The following is a 22,565-nucleotide window of genomic DNA, read 5'->3' on the forward strand; positions in this document are numbered from 1 at the left end:
TCACATTCTTTCTTCAACTTTAGAATTTTGGAAGAATGAATTTGCTCAAAATATTTGTAACCTAACAATGGTAACGTCTAATTTATTAAGTCAAAATTACTGTTTAACATCACTGAATCGACCTAAATTCATTCATTTAATCCAACAAAGTACATTTTTGTGGGTTAAATAAAGTAGAAATAGCTCTTTAAGGTAACAATTGCAGGTTACCACTTTTTACAGTGCAACGTTGCCTTTAAACCAATGGGATTTTTTCCCCCAAAGTTTCATGACCCTTTATGCCTTAAAAAAAATATATATCTTACGTTTACTTTAAATGTGGTCCCTGTTATTAAGCATTGAGCCTTTGAAGTCTAAATGCTCCAACAGAATATACATATGTTGCAAAATATATATCATATGATATATCACACCATGTATTTTTGTGTTCCTTTGTGTTCTTCTTTCTCTCCCTGCCTTCGCAGTGACTCGCCTGGTCACCTCGAGGAGAAAGTGTCCCAGTTAGAGGCCATGCTGAAGCGACTGCAGGATGACCTCCAAAAGGTACTTTGTCCTCTGTGGGTTTGTCACAGCACACCTCTCTCTGTCGCAGCATACTTCCCACACAGTAACCCCGTTCAAATATCTCCCATGAAATACATCCACCCATCCTTGTCTGTATATCTGCCCTGTCCAGTCCTTGCCCTCTTCGCTACTTCAAAGAGCCACTGCTGCTTCACAGAGCCAATCAAACAGAGGGACTGTAGAGGTAGGGCGGGACAAGCAAAAGAAACCTGTCTTGTCATTGAGCAGGGTGAACAGAGGAGATGAGAAGATTGCTGGAGGGACAATGGGCAGCCATGCTCACTCTCAACACTAACCGACCAATGGCAGTGAAGGCAAGTAGAGCATGAGATTTTTACTCAATCAGTAACAAAAAACAACAACATGTATGACAGTTCTCACTTGATTAACATCAAAATTATGCGGAAGTTTAACATCAAGGATGTGAAGGACATATGTGATATAAAGTTGAGAAGCAAAGCCTAAGCCCATGTCAATCAAAACACATTTATGTACTTTGGTGAGCGCAGAATCAATGCTTGATTTAGTGATAGGCAAGGAAAAACACGCATTCTATGAGAAGCAGGAGACCCAAACAGAGATAAATACATCTGAACGTGTTGAATGGATTCATGCAGAACAATTCTCTGATATACTACGTTTTTATTCTCTTTTTTTTTTTTTTTTAAGATTCCCACAGGAATACTTGTAAATTGTAAAAGACGGAAGATAGCATAAACGTACAGAGCATTCAGAAAAGACATTGTAAAATAGTTAAATCATTTTTAACATTTCTTTGCATATTTCACTCAAAGACACGCAAATCCTGTACACACGAATTTACAGTAGTAAATGTGTCTTGATTCCAACTGGTATTAATATTCAGACCCTGATTTACTAACATCCCAAATAAAGGGTACTAATTTTACAAATCTAACAAAATCACATGAGGGGTTACATATTAATAACCACAGCATTCATAGGTTGCTATCATACATGTTTTTTTTTAAATGATAACGATAGCAACGTTTTGGCATCTATACATCTTTATTTGGCACAGCCCTAAAACAGGTGCTATGTGATACTAGTGACTGGAAACATTTTATCATATGTTGTTTTCCATTCACACATGAATCGACAATTCAGCATATTCACCAATTCAAATGTTTAAATGCATTTAAAGGGATAGTTCACCCAAAAATGAAAATGATCATCATTTACTCACCCTCATGTTGTTCCAAACATGTTTGAGTTTCTTTCTTTGCTGAACAAAAAATAAGATTATTTTAAAGAATGTTGATAACCAGAAGAAGAAAAAAACTCATACAGGTTTGGAACAACTTGAGGGTACTAAGTAATGACAATTTTCATTTTTGGGTGAACTATCCCTTTAAGTTCACTTAAATGTGGTTGTGATTGCTGACAATTTGCAGTGTGTATGTGGCCTTTAATTTTTCTGTTTTCAAGTTAATACAATTGCTCATTTTGGATTTGTATATGGCATGTTTAAACATGTCTAATAGGGAATGGACAGAAACCTTTCATAGTAATGCGAGGATAGTGAAATTCTAGTTGTAAAAATTAGTTAACTGTATTCGTTAACATGAACTATCACTGATTAATACTTCTAAAGCATTTATTAATCTTGGTTAATGTTAATTTCAACATTTACTAATACATTATTAAAATCAAAAGTTATATCTGTTAATGTACCTGAGCTAACATGAACTAACAACCAGCAGTTGTAATTTTATTAACTAACATTAACAAAGATTAATAAATACTGTAACAAATGTATTGCTCATTGTTAGTTAATGCATTTATAAAGTTGTGTTATAAAGTGTTACCAGATATTCTTATATGACATTTTTCATTATGAGGGATTTATTGATTTAGACCAGTTTAGAAACAAGAATCCAATTCAGTTGACAAATTTCTTTGATTTAGAATAACCCAGTTTTAAAATACTGTTTGAGAATTTTAGAATATGTCTTCTAATAATAATTTATTAGAGCATGGAAAGCATAATCTTATAGAAGCCCAGAAGGTGAATTATTCTTTACTATTTTGAACTATTTTCAAATATATATATATAACTACAATTGTAGTTTCAATTATATTGAGAGGTATTTACTGACAAATTTATTTTGAGTTGAGGATAGACATAAATCTATTCAAACATTAGATCATAGAATTACTGTTGACCATTAATACAAAGACCACAGCCGTATGAATGAAGTGCATGCACACATAATAACGCTATAATAGTAACATAATATATTGTGATTAAGGCCCCTCAGGATGAATATAGCTGATCTGGGGTCTCAGGTCTCTTTTGTTTGATCACATTATCGGCATAAGGTCAGGAAGGGAAAGAGAGGCTGAGCATGGTTGACTGCATAATGTCCCACAGTTATATCCAGCACACTCATCTAGGTAAACCATAGTCTACTAAACCCTTCGGTCACCTTGAGATTAAAAGTGTGGCCTTATAAAACATTATTATACATGCACAGATAACAATATATCATCAATTACTACCATTTTTAGATGCATCATTGCTTTTCATGCATGAATATCACTCATGATATTTCAGACACATGAATATTGCATTAAAATCCTCCATGGATTTTTCTTTTCTTGCTTATTGAATGCTTCATATCACTGATGCTGCCTGTGTATGCATGTCTGATGCCCCTTTTGGGCTGTTTTTACAATCGAGAGCTAATCAGAATGCAGGCCCTGATTTACTAAGATAACAAATAAAAGCTACTTCATTCTACAATATACAGAGCTATATTCCAAATATCTACTGTGGAAAAATAAGTACACCCCTCAGTTTTGTAGCTGGTATTGCATCCATTTGGCTGAAATAACTTATAATTTTAAATTTTTTATAATTGTCTATCAGTCTTTTACATTGATTAGAATAATTGTTAACCCATTCCTCCATGCAGAATTCATTTAACTGCCTTTATTTATTACTTTTATTCAGCAAGAATGCGTTTAATTGACCTTTACAATGTTCATATTTTAAACAAATACTGTTCAAATAAATATTAGACATGAGAAGTTTCTTATATGGCCTGCTTCAAGTCCCCAAACAGCATTTCAATTCGATTTTCTTTTGCTTTTTCTATTTGTTTAAGGTTAATGACCAAACTAGACCAGTTTACTGAGGTTTATATAAAGTGTGGCCTTTCAGTTTAATGTTCTAATTTGCACTTCATAAATGTAGGGGTGTACTAACTTTTTCCACAGAAGAAATAGGACATTTTTCTAAGGTGGAATAAATTACATTTTAAAACGTTCAAATAGAAAACAGTTCTTTAACATTGTAATAATATTTCACAATATTACAGGTTTTACTGTATTTTGATCAAATAAATGCAGCCTTGGTGAGCATAAGAGACTTCTTTCAAAATATTTTCATTCTCGAAACCTTAAAAAATCGTACAAACTCCAACATACCAACTTTTAAAATGTAATACCTCATATGCAAACCTTTAGTAAATCAGGGCCTCAGTGTACGAACCATTAGTCCTCATTTATCCACTTTGTGTATAGCAAGTGATCTAAGGATCATTGTTTGTGTTGCAGCATGTAATAGTGTGTGGCATTTGCTGGTAAATTGTGTGTCAAGCAAGCCATTGTCTTCAATGGTCGCCGTGGTTTTGCCAGGTAAGACATGTTCCTGGATCAACATTTTTTGTTGATCCTGGAGCAACAATCCTGTCCAAAAACATAGTTCTAACCCTATCTCTACCCCTAAACCTAACTCTATCCATAACTTGTCTCTAAAATCAGAGGGAAATTATAGGATGAATAAGAATGGTGTAGAAGCACCTAACCCTTGTTATAAGCCTAAACTTGACATTAACTGTAAACCTTTCCCTCAAATCTGACTGGTTGATTGGAATTTTGTTCCAGGATCAACAAGGATGTTGATGCAGGAACTTGTTTTACTTGGTGAAATCACGTCCGCCTGTCTTTATCTGTCTCATACAGTACCACCAACATATTGAGATACTGTAAACTTGTCCTCTTGTGGCGTGGATATGTCCTGTCAATACAGAGTGAGAACGCTCGACCCTGAAAGACATTATGTTTGCATGCTTCCCACAGGAGAAGGAGGACAAGGCAACGCTGCAAGCAGAGGTGCAAAGTCTCAGGCAGAACAACCAGCGGTTGCAGGAAGAGTCCCAGAGTACCGTGGCGCGGCTCATTAAGGTCACTGAACTGCTCTGCAACGTCAACAAACCCTGCTAGCATTGAAGGCCCAACCATGGCAGCAAGCAAGATCAACAGACTGATCTAAAGGCCAATGCAAAACTAGCAAACAACGCCCTAAACACTTCTCTTAAGTGACAAGAACATTGACAAGCCTTACTCGAAAAGTGCACGAAAACAACCTGGTCGGCTAAAGTACATTCTTACTCAAAATATGCTTAATATAATTAACAAGTCATCCAAATCTCTGTTTCACCCTAAACAGTTTTCAGGGCTAGATTCACGTATAGTCTCATCACTGTGACAGCTTGTTAACAATGATAGCCTTCGGTGCAAGAACAAGTCTCGTAGGAAACACTTAATCATTACTGTTTTGGAAGCATGCCCTTAACATCGGCTAATATTGTTTACAAGCAGTTCAAAAGCATCTGACTGATCCAAAAGTAATTATTTGCAACCCTCAGACCTGACTTTAGAAGACATTTAGTGACATTAACTGTTCAGACTCATATTATACTTTTAAGTATTTCTTCCCTACATAGTGAACCGGATGGTCACAAGAAACTATTGTGTCCAGATGCCTAGCAATACATTCCCCTTACCTGTGTTGAAATGGCTTCAGGAGTTCCAGACCATGTACTTCAGTGTATATACAGTTTCTTACTAGAAGAAAATTATTAAAATATCAGTGTGACTGTAACCCTCTATTAACCATCACAGTGTCAGAAATAGGTAGAACCCGATCTGACCTTTTCTCTGTTGGCAATGGGGTAAAAGGCTGGCTTCTCACTTATCTCTAGAGTGAATATGCTAACACCAAGAGCGATACAAACTGATGGTGAAAATCAGAAAATACGTGCATTTTGGTAAACACGTTTTTTGTTTAGGACTACCCTTGTGAAAAAGAAGCGCACTTATTGTATTGAATGTGCACTTGAAGTGTACTTCAATACTTAAAGTATATGTTTAAAAACCTGTACTTGCAGATAATATTACTGAAACAAAAGGCCACTTAAGTGTACTTAAAGAGAGTACACTCATGATTGTTTCTTAACACACTTCAGTGCACTTTTTAATCATAGATTTAATCATCTTTTGTCATGTTTCAAAGAAGTACACTGTGTTATTAAATTAGTTTAAAGTTCATATATTTTAAATTACATAACATACAATTTTTAATAGAAATGATGTTAAAGTATATTTTAGTTTACCATAATGCTTAGACAAAGACAATAGAAATCATTGTGAAATTACTTAGATGTGCTTAAGTTAGGTTCAGCTAACGTCACTTAATATAAATTCAAACTAAAATACATTTTCATTTAATTGCAAATAACAATTACATTCATTTCACACTCATGTATATTATTTCTGTAATAAGTACTCTTTATTTTAAAAATATGCTTTTAAAAGTGTACTTTTTCACAAGGGACAAGTCAAAATTGTGTTCGGTGGTAATCAACAGCATGTTGTCAGTAGAGCTTAAGTTGAAGCTGCACAAATAATTTGAGGCAACTCATTCCTGCTATGAATAGCCAGTTGGATTTAGAATTTAGACTCACTGGACACTTTTTTTAATTGATCAAGGATATTTACTGATGCATACCAGAGAGAGAGAAAAAAGCTCATTTTACGCCTTTTCACCGTTGTTTAGCTGTGATTTCAGCAATGGGACAAAATGTCTGACATCTGAAATTTTACATTCTCGTGAGTGTGTGTGTGTGTGCATGTGTTTTTTTGAAGTCTTATGTCTGATCCCACTGAATCTGAATGAGCCTTGCAGGCACCTGCTTGAAAGACTTTGATTTGAGAAGAAAACAATTCTTAGTGTTAAGTTACGAAGGGAAGCAATGACTTAAAGTTGTACATTTCTATTAATAAAGATTGCTTCCAATTTGATTCAAGTGTTTGCTGCTCACAAAGAATTAAGAGAAGAGCCAGACCAGTTCTACTTTGTTCTCACACACAGTGCATTACACTGAATTGTGAGACAGCACATATTTATAAAATTGCTATTTTGTCTCTTTTATTTTCCATATAATATCTCTCTTTACCTCACCTAAAGCCGCACTGATAATAACATGAAAATGTGACAAGAAGAAGAGCATACTGACTGGACTCGCACTCATAAAACTAGCCGGACTGAAGTTGAATGAATCACACGGCACCACCACAAACCTACGTGCAAAGGGAAACGAAGCTAAATGTTAAATATCCATACGTCATACATGTCTTCTCCCCTTCAAATGTTGAGGTTTTTTTATTTTAGAGTCACTGTGATAACCTGGTACCAGCAGATTCTGATGTATTACAATGAAATTATAAATCTATATCTTTATTCCTCTCTGTGAAGAAATGTAGAGCCAAAATAAGTGTTACTTCCCTCTGATGTGTGTAAGTCTATATCCAGATGGAGCTGGAGTTTGCTGATTATTTGTTACCATTAGTGGAGAATTTGTTGAGTTTGATGAATGCAGCGCGATAATTGTTACAGACAGGAATAACACTGTTGCAGCTTTTATGCAATCAGTAATGCATTTTGTGGGGTTTACTTAGCAAAAGAGCAATGTAAAAGAACTATTTCCTGTTCATCTGTGTGCGACATAGTCTTTTAGATAGGAGGCTGAGAAAGCGTGCGAGTGCAACAAGCAATTTCTAAGCCACCTTCTGTATCTGTGTATGTATTTATAAAAATGTAATAACTTATTAATCTTGAAAATGTGGATGTTATTGCTAGATATGTATATTTGAACTGGAAGGGAAGAGATGCAAATTTGTGATCCAATGAATGTTTAATTTTATTTTATTTTAAAATGTAAGAGTATTAAGGCATGACATGATAGCAGGTCATATTTTTGATTTACCTGAATAATAACAACCACCGTCGAGACACTTTCCGTAGTGGAAAACTACTCTCTGAAATTACACTGGAAACAAACTCAGAGGAACAGTGCGAGTTACAACCGTGGCTGCTTAAAAAATTGTGTGACATTCCATCTTTTCATGGTTTTAATAATTTTATCATTATTTTTTTACTGTCAAAGCTGTATTATACCTTTTTGTTCAATACTGAAATGTTAACTCTTAACTGCTGTGGTGGCCTAAGTGGTTTCCAGTTTCATTGTTATTAATGATACGATCAGGACACTTTATCAGCAAAACCTTCCTGAAAAACAAATCAGAACTATTTAGACTAAATTACTCACAGACACATTTGTGACTTGAAATTCTTAAAGGGACAGGTTTGGAAATGTTAAACTAATCCCTATCTTTTTTTATGGCATGGTATTTTATGGAGCCATAAATGCTTTTCATCATATAGTAATGCTTACTGTTTGATTTATGTATTAATGATGCAATTCTGTTGTTTACAAAATGTTGGTCCTTTTGATTTTAATGCGACTTTTAAAGTACAGCCTGCTTTCACTGGAACAAAGCCACAGTCACTCCAGGGAATGAAGCCATGCAAGCCATGCAGATAAACTAGCATAGTCCACTGGAAATTTGTGACTGGATTGTTGTAGTGCCAAATTTTGTATTGTTCCACTACCAACAACTGTGGGTATTTACAGACTGTACAATTAAAAGCCTCTTACAAACTATCCGAACCACTCCTAAGAATGAACATTTTCCACTGTTAGCCGAACATTCCTTGATGTGTTGCTTTTTTCATGTCATTTTGCTATCCATGTCATGCCCATGGACAGATTTACAGATTAAGCTTAGGCCTAGGTCTTTGTAGTTACTATACACTGATGTCAATGACTGTTCTAAATTGCCAAACCTGCCTACAAATACCATGATATCTACTAATCCCATAAATAATCAGATCCTGGAACAGAATCACTAGTTAGCAGGCACTTTTACAAGTAAGTATTGTCACATTAAAAATTTAAAATGTAGGTGTATGGCAAACCACAAACCCACACACTATGCACACTGGTCTGTGAAATCTATTAAGAATTATGACTGGACCAACAGGAATACGCCGTCCAGTCAAAACATACTAGGAAATGGTATGGTGATCACTGGAGCTATACTTGTTTCTTTGAACTAATAGAGGTCAAGTATTGTTTATGTGAATCTGAGGGATCCTGGCAATAAAAACTGAACTTGTTTCTGTACGAGCTGGTGTTAGAAATTTATCAAATATTTGTCTTAAGTATTGTCATTGAACTCATAAAACATTTGACACACTGAAGGATGTCCCAAAAAATGTGAAAGTAAGAGCATGCCACCTTTTATGGTCTATTAAAATGTACACGTTTAAAATGAACAATTTAAATAAGTCATTACCTCAATCATTATTCCATTTTTTTTTTCTTACCCTCATTTGCTAGCCTATTATTAGTGTTTATATTTTAGAATGGATGGCATGTTTTTTGCGGGAAATTGCATGCTTCACTCACCCGTGTGTGTCTCCTCATATCAGTAAACTTTTCTTTTCTAAATAGAGAAAATAGAGTAACTTTTCCAAAATAGAGAAAAGTTACTCCAGCTACTTTGGCTGTGTCCCAATTCAAAGACTGCATGCTTCGAAGGACTCAGACTTCAAAGGACACACCTGCGAAAAGTCGGACTGAGCATTGTTAAATGGGATGGTCTAGTCTATAGAGGACTGTTCTTGTCGCCTAGCAACTGTGACAACTGCCGTTGACAGTAACGTTTGTACTAGACTTTTATATTTAAAAAGTTATATTTATAAGAAGTATAATATATAAGAAGTTATATTAAACTGTCTGAAAACAAAATAAGGTTCACAATTTGTCTAAATAAGTTTTAGCCATTTCTGTATATAATTGTCACAGTGCAGTGTGGCTGAGGATGAAGAGCACGACTAAGGAGTCAACTGAAATAGTTTTTAATTCCAACTTCAAAAACAATGAATAGGAGAATAACCGGGAGATAACACCCACATACTGTACATGTGAATGCAAATCAGTACAGGAGAAAGACCAGACTGAAACTGAGGGCTAATATACAAGGGCAAACAAAGGAGCAAATGAGGTGATTAACAAGGCACGGGTGAATGGGATGAATGAATGAATCTCATGGGGAAAACTAGGTGAAAGGAAAACTAACACAGAAGACAAAAATCCCAAAACACAAAGGCAAAACAAAACATAACCTTGACCTTGTGTCAAAAAAAGTGCAACCAGGGAGGGGGGCGGGCACCCTGGAGTCCTGGAGGGCAAGTGCGCAAGGATGTGCTTGGCAGGCTAGGAAGCCTCCAGGGCGAGCCAAGAAGGCGCCAGAAGCTCAGGGAGCCAGGGAGGTTTGGCCTTGACCCGAAAGCTAGGCTATAATTTCTCCAATTTCTTGGGAGGAGCTATGGGGTTTTGAACCAGAGCGGGTTCAGGGGCTGGAGCCATCACTGGACTCCGGTCCGGGACTGGAGCAAACTCTGGACTGTGCTCAGCGACTGGTGTGGATATGTGTTTGGCCCAGACACACATAAGTGTTAGTGTAAGCGAAGTGTAAGCAGCCCCTAAGTTAATAATTAATGATCTTTGCTACGCAATTGAATCAATCAAAAGTAACTTTAGCTAGACAATACCATTATTCTAGAGCTTCTGTAAAGCTAAAACAATCTCTGTTACTTTAATTTCCTATTATCATGGTAAAGCTGCTTTAAAACAGTCTATTATTGTTAAAAGCGCTATAGAAATGAAGGTGACTTGACTTGCCATTTTGGACAGTGCGATACTCTCTGGGTTGGGCTCTGGGATTTCCCTCTTGAGAGCAGGCTCGGAAACTTCACTCACTGGAACAGACTCGGGAACTTCTCTTACTGGAAGCATTGTGACCACTGGAATTGGCAATGCTGTAATCCCTGGAGCAGGAAATTGGACGAGAGCAGATCGCAATTATCATCAATCATCAAAGAGACGCCGTTATCGGTTTCAAGGTAGTCACATACTAACTATTCACATTAATGTAGTACTTTATATGTACTAACATGGCCTGAACTGAGTGTGGGATTGTTTTGCATCTAATTTTAATCGTTCGAGATTCTAACGTCACAATGCAGTTTCTCACACATACATATATATGTTGTCATATTTATTTTGTTTTATTTTTGTTTTTATAATGTCATACTTTTGTTATGATGAGCCCAGCCTGAACCCTGCACACTCTCCATCATCCATGAGTTTCCTGTGCTTCCTGTCATGGCCATGGAGTTCATCCCCAGATGTGTGAGCTTCCTGTATCTCCTAAACTTCCTGTTTTTGAGGAACATCATAAGCTCATATTTGCTAAGTTTAAAGTATAGAAGGCTGGCATCACGTTCCACCAAAAAGGAGCAGAGAGTGTGAAAGTTTTGGAAAGCGACTTTGTGCATGTTGTGAAAAAAACAATCAGATGCTGCTAGTTCACTGACCTTAAATTGCATGATGAAACACACACTATTGTAGTACACGCTAGTGTATTGAGGCAGTTCCAGCCAGAAAGTCAGTTCATTTGGTGGCCATATTTGCATCGACTCTGGCTATTGTGATGTAGAACACAAACAGGCTGCAAACAGGCCAACTTTAAAGACCTTTTCTAAACAGAATTCAGAGACATTCGCTCTTTTATTTTTGTTATGTATTTTTGGACTGTTGATGACAACAATACTCTGGGTTTTGTCTTTATTTGACTTGAGTGTACTGTGTGATATCTTCCAGAACTTGGAGGAGAAATATCTCTGACACCATGCTTAAGTTGTGTTTTATCAGGTTTGAGGCACCAGTGCTCTGTAAATGATTTGTGTTTGTTGTTTCTCTATCCTTGTGGGAACTAAAGTTCTAAAACTAAATATCTAAGCTCAAATATTCCAAAGGCCCCTAGAAGGAGACCAAAACATGACTCAACCATTTTTAGAGTAACTATGTTGGTCTTTTTCACTGCACAATGGAAAGTATTTTGGCATTAAGCATGTCTCATAATAGTCTCTCTCTTTAATTTAGCCACTAATTTTAAATCTTAGCTGCATGATCAAATAGTAAAATAAATATTATCATATGATAGCCTTATCGTACATTCTGCTGGAGGGATTGAAGAATCCCAAAAACAAACACAAAGTAAATGTCGCCACCTGGTGCTGAACATAGGTAGGCTATAAAGTTACTCAACAGTGCCTTTGTTATTAGTAAGGTAAGGATATACTATACAGTATGCATAGTGAAAAATTTGATTCAGTTTGCTTAATGATGTTATCGAGTGTATCATCGTTGTGCCAAATTCTATTATGCAAAAAATAAATGCAATTGTCTGCAAATGAACAAGGTTTTCTAAAGGTATGCCTACAAAGAATTGTTTGAATATGTTTGAACATATATGATTGTCTCACACAGATATAGCGATAGAGTACTAGTCAATGTTTGGGCAATTTTATAATATATTTTAAAAGAATAGTTTAAGCTACTTAAGTGTGAATCTCAATTGCATGAAAGTGGGATGAAAGTGGTGTAGATGGGCAATGTAATGACAGAAGAAAGGCTATTATTATTGGTTCCAGTCCTTGATTCTGATTGGTCAATAACTGCGTTTTATTCACGATAAAACACCGCTATGACCGCTTCACCCAAAGGTTCCATGTATGTATCACTACACAACACCCCTAGCAACCACTCTTAGCAACGTAAACATGATGTTCTCATTGAGTTAGCATATTGTGAGAGATCGAGTAGGCGAATGTACCTGCATGTACAGTAGATATAGCATTTTCCTTCAGGTCAGTCATATATTCGTAATAAAAAAAAAAATCCGCGATATCTTGTCATTTTAACCGTTAATTTATTTTCCGGTGCCCTGACATGCTAGTCAGTTGCATCTTGCTTCTCGGAGTGCACTATACTGTCTATGGGAGTGCACAACAAGTTTCAGTCCTTTCAATATAAAAGTCTTCTCTACTGACAAGACTCACTCGTAAAGACAGTCTTTGCCGTCATCTAATGGCGAAATAATGTAACTTCAGTTGCTGTTCACGGTCAGGGACTATTTTTTCCAGCGGAAGGAAGGCTTTTAGTGATTGTACTTCATGAAAGTTGCATTGATACACGCTTAGCGTCGTGCCTAACAACTGCCTTCAGCCGTGATTTATTCACGATTCAGCACAGCCCTTATTGCTTAAATAATGTCTGAATACAAACAAAAGAATAACGATAAAAGAATATAAGATTAAGTCTAATTCACGGCAGAAGTGTGAAGGTTCATTGAGTGAGAACAATAGAACATGAATTGAGCAGTTTATCGCCAGACATTAGACAATAGACTGCAAATGGGTGTTTTTAAAGGGTAATAAAATATTTTATTAGAATCTTGTCATTCTTCTCTAAAAACTCACGACATGGTCTTACAAAATGCTTCAGAAAATGCATAGTTTTAGAGATATCATCCTCAGATTTGAAATGAAGCATGACCACACTGTGGCCTCACTTTATTTGTGGTTATACGTTGTTATACTACATTCAAATAAAATGTTCCCAAATAGCACACGTATATCACGGAGACGTCTATTTGATGTGCGTGTTTACATCTGGAAGACGTATTTTTTAGAGTGTTTGCTCATCTGCAATATGTCTATAGGACGTTTCCTCTCAGATGTCAAATAGACGTTTAGGAAATGTCTTTAAGATGTTTCGATTTAGAATGTATGTAAAACTGACATCTTAAAGACGTCTATCAGATGTAAAACAGCTGCTTTCCAGATGAAGTGATCTTTAACAGACATCTTGCAGACGTACGTGTGCTATCTGGGTTTATACTTAATATTTGTATTAATTTAATTTTGTTTTTGATGTTTGAGCTTATACATCTCCATACTAAAAAATAAGTAATTCTGAGTAATTCTGAGTCTTGAACTGTAAAAAAGTGTTGGCTTTCTAAATACATGTTGGTTATGTGTCTATTCAGAATGACTTATGAACAGCACCTTTTTATTTTGGGTATGTCATTTATGCCCCACTAGCCCAAATTCACTTAAATTAAATTCACATTTATTTGTATAGCGCTTTTTACAATACACATATAGTTTCAAAGCAGCTTTACAGAAAATGCATGAGTCCACATTATAATTTAGAGTGATCTGTTATCAGAGGTAACTAAGTTATGAATTTCAGAAATGTCACAAAATCACAGTTAGTTAAAAATGTATTAATTTAAACGATGTAATAATTTAAGGCAGAAACAATGAGCTCATATTTGTTTGTTAACAAATGATTATGACAATGGAGTGTGGGGGGTAAGGGGTTTTCTTATTGGTCGTCCACGGCGTTACACGACTATACTGGCAAGAGCCGCCCTCAAGCGGCAGCGGTGTGATTTGTCTGTGTGTGTGTGTGTGTGAGAGAGAGAGAGAGAGAGAGAGAGAGAGAGAGAGAGAGAGAGAGAGAGAGAGAGAGAGAGAGAGAGAGAGAGAGAGAGAGAGAGAGAGAGAACGAGGGTACCATTTACAACGACCTTTCCAAATCCATTGGCATGTGAGCGCATTTGTGCGCTTTGAAGCAGATGATAGCCTACCTGAGCATATAGAACAGGTCTGCGCGTAAGCATGCTGCGATGCTTCTAAATAGTTTGAAACAGCGCCGTGTTAACTGCGATGAAGAAAAGCAAGGCAACTGAAAAGTTTAGTTTAGTAATAAGGTAGTTCTCAGTCCCGGATAACGACAGGAGGAATCTGCGGCTGCTACGATCATGTTCTGACTCAGCGGTGAGGAACAGACGGAGCGGAATGAAGTCTGTGACATGGAGCGTCAGACGGCGGCCGTTCCAGCGTTTCTGCTGCTGTGCGTTCGGCTTTCTCCTGGTTGTGTGGGTCGCACAGGTCCTGCAACTGACAGGTTAGGACAATCACAGACAAAACATGCATTAGTTTAACACCATCATCCCATGGTTATGCTTTTGTTCGTACCATGCATTTTCTTTTTTCTTTTTTTTTCTCATTTGTGTCTCTGCATCAATATGATAGCCTATGAAGAGGAGCATGATTTATGCACACAGCAGAAATAAAATAGAGCAAATTATATTTTATTACTATAGCTATAAGAGCTATAAGATTTGTATTCTTTATACAGTTAAAATATAGCCTATAATAATTAATCATAAATGGTTTTCATTAAGCAGCACTTAACTATTATTTTAAATGTATCATTTTTTCTTCTTCTTCTGGCTTGTTCTGCCAGTAAAAAAAACCTTCACACCTGTGTCACAGCACCACTGAAAGGTGGATTCCCATGCTAAGCCCAATATACAACTAACCTGTAATGAGTGTTGGAGGAAGATAGAGACAGACCAATGTATATAAACTAACATACCTAAATTGAATTATTTTGCTGCCTTACGGGTTCCGAAAGTTCCAAAAACAACCTGATCCTAGAGTTTCACCTATCCAGGGCATTTGCTGTAAGTAATAGTTACACGTTTACTTACTATATAGTGCTATAGTGTTAGTACAGCTGCCAGTGCTTAATGTTGGTGATGGTGACCCACTCTCATGTCCAGTTTAAAAAAACAATATTTCTAGAAATATGATATGGCTTGAGTCCTTATCTCTTGACAGTCATTTTAATTCTTATTTCTTAAAATGTTGTTTATTCCTTTGTGTAAAAACTTGTATTATCAAAACCAATACTTGTTTTATAGTGCGTCTGATTCTCCTTTTAAAGTACCCAATAAAAGCAGCGTAAATCCATAGAACATAACCCCTGCTTTTCCAACCAAGCTTTCATGACAGATCAGTTGTGGCTCTGGGAACCTTGGAGGTGTCAGCTTTTTCTAGTCAATTTCTTGAACCATTAAATAAATCAGCTTTTTATTTTAACTTATGCAAGCATATTATTTGTGGCAGATGAATTTGTAAACACAACATTAACATTAGAATTGAAGGAACCAACAGGCAGTATTGCAAGCAATTCAACTAAAATCAAAGAAAGCTTTATCCCTGGTCAGCTTGCTTTCATGATTCAAATCACTTCAATTAAACTATTGAACTTTATTATTGTTTGGTTGTATGAACTTGATTAATCTTTTCTTGACAGTTGACTGCATTATTTAGTTGATCAATGTAATTGGCTGTGGGGCGAGGTTTGAGCTTAACTAGTTTGGGGGGGGGGGGGGGGTCATACGACAAACTTGGACAATGGAACATAAATACTTATATTGTACTTGTACATAATTCTATTGTCTTTGAAAAATGGTACTGTGTACTGTTGAATGTACTGATAAGCATTTATGCCTAACTAAAATATATGTTATTGCCATTTCTATTGAAATGTAATGATGGAGGTGCAGTTTAGTACATTTAACATAAATTATCTTTACATGTTATACTGAATAACACACTGCAGATAAAATTATAATCATGTTGCCTACTTTACATTTTCTTTATTACTTTCAACACATCCAAATAAGTGTCACTTTCAGTCCACAGTAGTTTGTACAAGTTGGAAAAAACAGTATAATTAAAATTAGTGTACTTATATAATCGAATGATTTGATATTTCTTGAATGAAGCTGCAGATTTATACCTACTGACAAACAGACCAAACCAGGACAACAAACTGTTCCAACTTGCAGTGGTCACATTGATCTTCGTGTGTGGCATCAGTTGTTTCATTTTTATGTTTTGTGATGACAGAGAGGACGGTTCTGCAGCAGAGGCGCTGATTTTACCCATATATAGCATCACAAAATGAAAGCTGAAAAAATATGCCCTACACAAGAGAGCAGAAGAGACAGTCTGATAAGAAACAACTTAAATCATTTGGTGGGAGCAACTTTGCAGCAGTCTCTCTCTAAAAAAACAGAAGACTCAGCATAGAAGTCACTTGCATATGGATCAATGTTTATGGTTTTCTTTATCTTTAAGTTCAACTTAAGTTGTAAACATTCATTGACACCAACAGACCTGTTTCTGTCATGGGTTGTTGCAATGAATTGCACGAAGATTGAGTTTAACAAACATAAACAGTCTTTAATAGTAAATCCATTAAGGAAAATGCTGGAGAATGCAAGGAAAAAAGCTTAGCATAACAACCACATAAAATATAGACAATACCAAACCTATAAAAACACAGGGTAACGTCTCGGCTACGTATGGTAACCCTCCTTCCCTGAAGGAGGGAACGGAGACGCCACGTTGGGACCGACGAATTGAAATTTCGCTAAAGAGGCCAATCTACTTCGAGTGAAACTAAATGAGCCAATGCACATTGGCATGCAGTCATTTGCAACAGCTGCTCTGCCATGCAGCGTGGGAATATAATGAGCAGAAGGTGCGATTGCACTTCAGTTTTTTGCTGAGGAGCCGAGCCGATGAGCTGGTTGCCCCAGCGGGCTGCAGCAGGTGTGGCGATGGGACGTGGCGTCTCTGTTCCCTCCATCAGGGAACGAGGGTTACCATACATAACCGAGACGTTCCTCTTCAGTCGGTCATTCAACGTCACGTTGGGACCAATGAATAGGATTCCCTACCAAAGGGCCACAGCTGCTGACCCCATACAGCGCCCTGTGCAAGCCGCTTGCCCCTTCTTGCCTGGAGGGATGATAGGAGAGGGCTTACACAGAGTTTATCTGTCACTGATGTTCCGTGATAACCCATACAGTGAGATTATTGGATAACACTGGGAAAGCGTGCTCTTTCTGTTAGGAAGGAGAACGCTGCAGAACCGCTGAGTTCTGTCCACGTACAGTCGCAGAGTGCGGACGGCACAGAGCAAAGCCAGGGTTGGGTCTGCCTCCTCCAGGAGCAGCGCTTGCAGGTTCACCACCTGGTCCCTGAAGGGATGAGTAGGAACCTTGGGCACATAGCCAGACCTCAGTACAACCTGACGACCAGGTCATGCTTTCCTACTGTTTTGCCATCTATGTGGTCGTGATATGCTGAAATAGCGGCATGTACTTTGAGGGTGGAGGGAGACAGCCCTCGCTCCAACCCTTGCTGCAAGAAGGAAAGCACGGACCCTATCAAACAACTTCGGGAGTCCTCTCGGTGAGAGGAAAACCACTTGACGAACAGGTTCCACTTCAAGGCGTATGCATGTCTCGTAGACGGTGCCTGTGCCGAAGCGATGGTGTTGAGTGCATCTGGGGGTAAGTCACCTAGAACCTCCACGTCCTGTCCACGGGTGCCATAGGGTGCCCCGTCTCTGAGTCAGAAGGTCTTTCCTCAGAGGAATGGGCCAAGGAGGGGCTATCACGAGGAGCATGAGTTCTGGGAACCAGGTCCGGGTGGGCCAATATGGAGCCACCAGAAGGACCTGCTCCTCGTCCTCCCTGACTTTGCACAGGGTCTGTGCAAGTAGGCTCACTGGGTGGAACGCATATTTGCAGAGGCCACGGGGCCAGCTGTGTGCCAGTGCATTCATGCCAAGTGTTCCCTCGGTCAAGGAGTAAAACAGCTGGCAGTGGGAGGTGTCTGAGGAGGCAAACAGGTCTACCTGAGCCTCCCCGAACTCTCTCCAGATCAGCTGAACCGCCTGGGGGTGGAGTCGCCATTCTCCCGGGAGCACAGCTGGTGATAGCTCGTCGGCCACACAGTTGAGCACACCGGGAACATACATGGCCCGAAGCGACTTCAGATGCTTCTGAGTCCAGAGGAGGAGATGGTGGGCAAGTTGCGACATCCGACGGGAGCGTAGACCACCTTGTTGGTTGATGTACGCAATGGTCGCAGTTTTGTCCGTACAGACCAGCATGTCCCTGCCCTGTAGAGCCCTGAAGTCAGTGCTAAAGCGGTCTCATATGGAGCAGCCTGAGCGGTGTTACCGCTGCTGCTGCTGCCATATGCCCCAGGAGCCTCTGAGAGAATTTCAGTGGGACCGCCATCCTGCCTTTGAACGTATTGAGGCAGTTCAGCACCAACCGAGCGCGTTCCTCTGTGAGGCACACTGTCTGTGCAACCGAAACCAATTCCATACCGAGAAAAGAGATCCTCTCCACGGGGAGAGTTTGCTCTTTTCCCAGTTAACCTGAAGACCCAACTGGCTGAGGTGCCTGAGCACGAGGTCCATATGTTCGCATAACTGATCTCGAGACTGTGCCAAGTGTGCCAAGACACGGGGAGACAGGGACAGCCTGAAGGGCAGGACCTTGTACTGATATGCTCGACCCTCAAACGCAAAGCGCAGAAACGGCCTGTGTCGAGGGAGAATCGAGACATGAAACTACGCGTCCTTCAGGTTGATCGCTGCAAACCAATCTCGGTGACGGATGCATTCGAAAATGCATCTCTGCGTGAGCATTTTGAACGGTAGCTTGTAGTGTTGTCACTGTACCAAAATTTCAGTATTCGGTACCAATACCAGTGAAAATCCACGGTTCTCAGTACCAATTTTGGTACCAAAGCTTAATTTAGATAAAATTTACATATATTAAAGTGTATATCGTGTTTTATTTGACTTGACTGTACTTTTATTTAATCCAAAACTGCGTTCATATTTAATTTTAATAGGGCTTTTTAAACCTGCTAAGAGCCAAGAATATGCCTAGAACTGCTTTTCTGACGGACTGATATTAATGACATAAATAGGGATGCACCGATACTGATACCAGTATTTGGGTGTCGGTCCGATACTGTGCTCGTAAAACTACCCTGATACAACCATATTTTTTTGCGTGTACAAAATCTTTATTTCAAATGTAGGCTATGCCACGGCGAGATGAAAACGTCTCAACTTCTCATCTCAACAGGTCATGTGACAAAAATCAACCGATCAGCTTCGGCCTTTCAGTAACAACATCGAAAGCTTGGCCGAATGGCTGATCATAGCTGTACAGGGCGGCTTTTTATATCTCATCTCCATAAATATATCTAGTAAAGCTAATGCATATAAATAAAATAAATTATATATATATAATAATATATATATAATATATATATAATAAAATAAATAAATTAATTCTTTGCTGATACTTCCTCGTCATCACGAACAAAGGCGCACCTGGAAAAACGAGCACGCCGCGCTGACAAGAAAAACGAGCAAACGAGACAAGATCGATCCTTTCTTGGGTACAGTGAAGTAGGGGCTGTAATACCCTGACCTCATATCGGCTGGAGGGACCGGCTCTTTTGCGTCCTTCGCCAGTAGGACTGCAATCTCCGCTCGCAAGACATGGGCATTGGCTGCTCTCACTGTAGTGGAGTGGATGGCCCGAAACTTGAATCTGAATCACATAGCCGAACCTGATGGTCCGAATGAGCCAGCGAGTCGGACTGGGGAGCGCTAACCAGGCTCGCAGAGACCATACAACCGTACCCGCAGTGGGGCAGCGAGATGGAACGCAGTGACGCGGCTCGGGAGGCTCTCTCTGGGAGGCAGCCCGTAGAGGAGTTTGAGTGTGCTGTGCAACACTTACCTGGTTCCATGGGGCAGAAGGCGCAGGAGGAGGCTTGGTTGCATTCTCGAACTGCACACTGCTGCCCGCTGGCGATAGGAGAGGCGGATAAGAGTGGTGAGGATTCTCTCCTCCCACTGCTCTCCAGGCCCTCTTTAGACCCAGAGATTGAAGAAACTGCTCTTTTATTGAAAATTTGGGTACCGCTGGTTTTGATGCCAGCGGCTGATCGCCTTAGTCTGCTTCTGTACAGCCGAGAACTGCAGGGCAAAGTTCTCGACCGCGTCGCCAAAGAGGCCGGTCTGGGACACGGGGGAGTTAAGAAACCTGACTTTGTCGGTCTCCCTCATGTCGGCCTGACACAGCCAGAGATGGTGCTCCCGGACCACCATAGTGGACATAGCACGACCTGGCATGATGCAACTCCACATGAGCCCAATCCTGTTGGCGGCCCGGGAAAGCATGGCCATCATCTTTGGGTCCGACTCGGGCAGGGGGACAGCGCTGCCGAATCGTCATCCCTGGAGAAGTCTGACCCACCTTCCGATGCAGCGATTGACATCTGATCATCTTGGGGAGCAGTGAAGGATACGGCTGGTACACACCTCGTGGATGGTCCAGCGTGTTCCGTCAGCGGTTCTACTGGCTGCGGAGCGTGGGAGGGATGAGGGTTCCTAGGATGTTGGTTCCCCGAAGGTAGCGCACTCACCGTGATCCTCAGGTCACCCGCACTACTGCCTGAAGTAACCCTCTGAGGACTAACCCTACTAAACCCTCTTAAACATGAACAAATAAACTCGAAATGTGGAAATTTCATTATATATACTGTATATGTTAAATACATTAAATGCAATCTCAAATTGATTGATTAGAAGAAGTTATTACTCCACCACCTGCATGTGACGTCATTAATCACAGTCTTATATTGTTAAACTAATTTGGTTCAAACGTAGCCTGGATGCCAGCCGAACATAGCCCCGCCCACAACATTTGAGGTCGGGAAGTTCGGTCTGGACTTGATCCGTTGTGGAGCAACTATGCTCGAACCAGAGCTGTTCGTACCAATCAAATTGTTAGGGCGGGCTTTATACAATGATGGACAGATGATCAACAGTAACGTAATCATCCACGTCACCAAAGAGGGCTTGGGTTGAATTCGTTTACAACAAAGATGACTTCTGCTGGAGAATTGAGATGTGTAGATTCCGCCAAAGCGTCTGTTATAGAACATATCGACAGCGCATTAATTTTAAAAGAGGAACAGAGAACCGCGATCAAGGCATTTGTCGATCGGAAAGATGAGTGAAGAACAAACGTCACTTACTCCGTTGCTCTGATTGGTTGTAGGTCTATCCAATTGAGTGCAGAGGCAATAAGTGTGTTTGACATCGGCTGCGGCTGGATGTAACCAATCGGCGAGAGTAGAGTGCAGGCGGTGAGGAGCTGCAAAAAGAGACGTGAAGTCGGACACTTTCTGGTTCCCGTAGTGACCGATCACGTGGTGTTTGCATACTTTACCACAGCTGAAGTGAAATAAATGCAATAATTGCCAAATAATACACCGATGTTTCAGAGACATTTTCATTCAATACTGCTTCATACAGCGTCTGGATGAACAAAAATAAAGTTCAACATAGGCTATTATCAATGAAGTGGAGTCTAAGTTTTTTTATCTGTTTTAATTTGATAAACATGACACAATATAACATCGCAACTACATGAAAAGAGTGTTTACTGTTATAAAAAACTGATTTGTGAGCTTTAGAGGAACTAAAGGTGTTCGAATAAACACGAAACACACGTGATCGTTGTCATGCGGTGAATCCAGCCAATCGTGGAACAGCTGTGTCATCATCAGAGCTCCTGCAGCCCAGTGCAGCTGCTCTTGAGAAGCTGCACTGGCTGAGTTCTCCGGCTAATCTCGAATCGCTCTCGTGGTACTTTGATGGCATATGTCACAGTCACGTGGCGTAGGCGCTGTATCAAGTCGGACAAAATTTCAAACCGGCATGTCAGCCGCTGATCGGTCTGCGCAGAGCTGCATGCAGTCGAACAAGCCTATTTTCTTTCCTGGTTCGGTTGAAACACGCCCCTTAATCACAGCCCAATGGAGCAGTATCAGACTCATATTCTGACTAGAATCTGAGTATGACGACCTCAGGCTAGTTCAAACGACCAGTTGCGACTGATTTCAAGGAACAGTCGTGACTAGCTAGTTAGTTTCTACAACGATGTATCATACCATGGTGGTTAACCAATGAGTTACGTTGTTGTACAGGAATCGCACCCCTGGATGTGTTGCCTGTTGCATCTATTGGTGGCATAAAGTATGTACATAGGCTTTGCCTTATCGACCTTTGCTTGTTTTGCTATTTTGCACCTATTTCTTGTGCTGGAGAAACTCATGGGCCATCCGTTTTCAAGCTTTCTGCCCTCCTTCCTTTGGTTCAGATGAGGATGAGAGGTTGCTCTGT

The 22,565-nt window shown here is 39.4% G+C and overlaps 2 protein-coding genes across 7 annotated transcripts in view; both read left to right on the forward strand.

Annotated features, from left to right (window-relative positions):
- The window catches only part of sipa1 (signal-induced proliferation-associated 1), a 57,569-nt gene extending 48,672 nt beyond the window's left edge, over positions 1-8,897 (forward strand). For 3 of the 5 annotated variants that reach the window (XM_084403734.1, XM_084403735.1, XM_084403736.1), the window contains exons 15-17: positions 465-543; positions 677-878; positions 4,669-4,807. In XM_084403734.1, coding sequence (XP_084259860.1) covers positions 465-543; positions 677-859 — 262 coding nt within the window. In that variant the 3' untranslated portion in view covers positions 860-878; positions 4,669-4,807. Of the gene's footprint in view, positions 1-464; positions 544-676; positions 879-4,668 lie in introns of all 5 variants that reach the window. The other 2 variants (XR_014626694.1, XM_084403737.1) reach the window with 2 other exon arrangements.
- Positions 8,898-14,082: 5,185 nt separating this feature from the next.
- The window catches only part of LOC311287127 (sodium/potassium/calcium exchanger 3), a 67,960-nt gene continuing 59,477 nt past the window's right edge, over positions 14,083-22,565 (forward strand). Inside the window, exon 1 of one of the 2 annotated variants that reach the window (XM_084403738.1) lies at positions 14,083-14,597. In XM_084403738.1, coding sequence (XP_084259864.1) covers positions 14,489-14,597 — 109 coding nt within the window. In that variant the 5' untranslated portion in view covers positions 14,083-14,488. The remainder of the gene's footprint in view (positions 14,598-22,565) is intronic. The other variant, XM_084403739.1, reaches the window with a different exon arrangement.

The sequence above is a fragment of the Rutilus rutilus genome (genome assembly GCF_951802725.1).
Source record: "Rutilus rutilus genome assembly, chromosome: 3".
Taxonomy (NCBI): Eukaryota; Metazoa; Chordata; class Actinopteri; order Cypriniformes; family Leuciscidae; genus Rutilus; species Rutilus rutilus.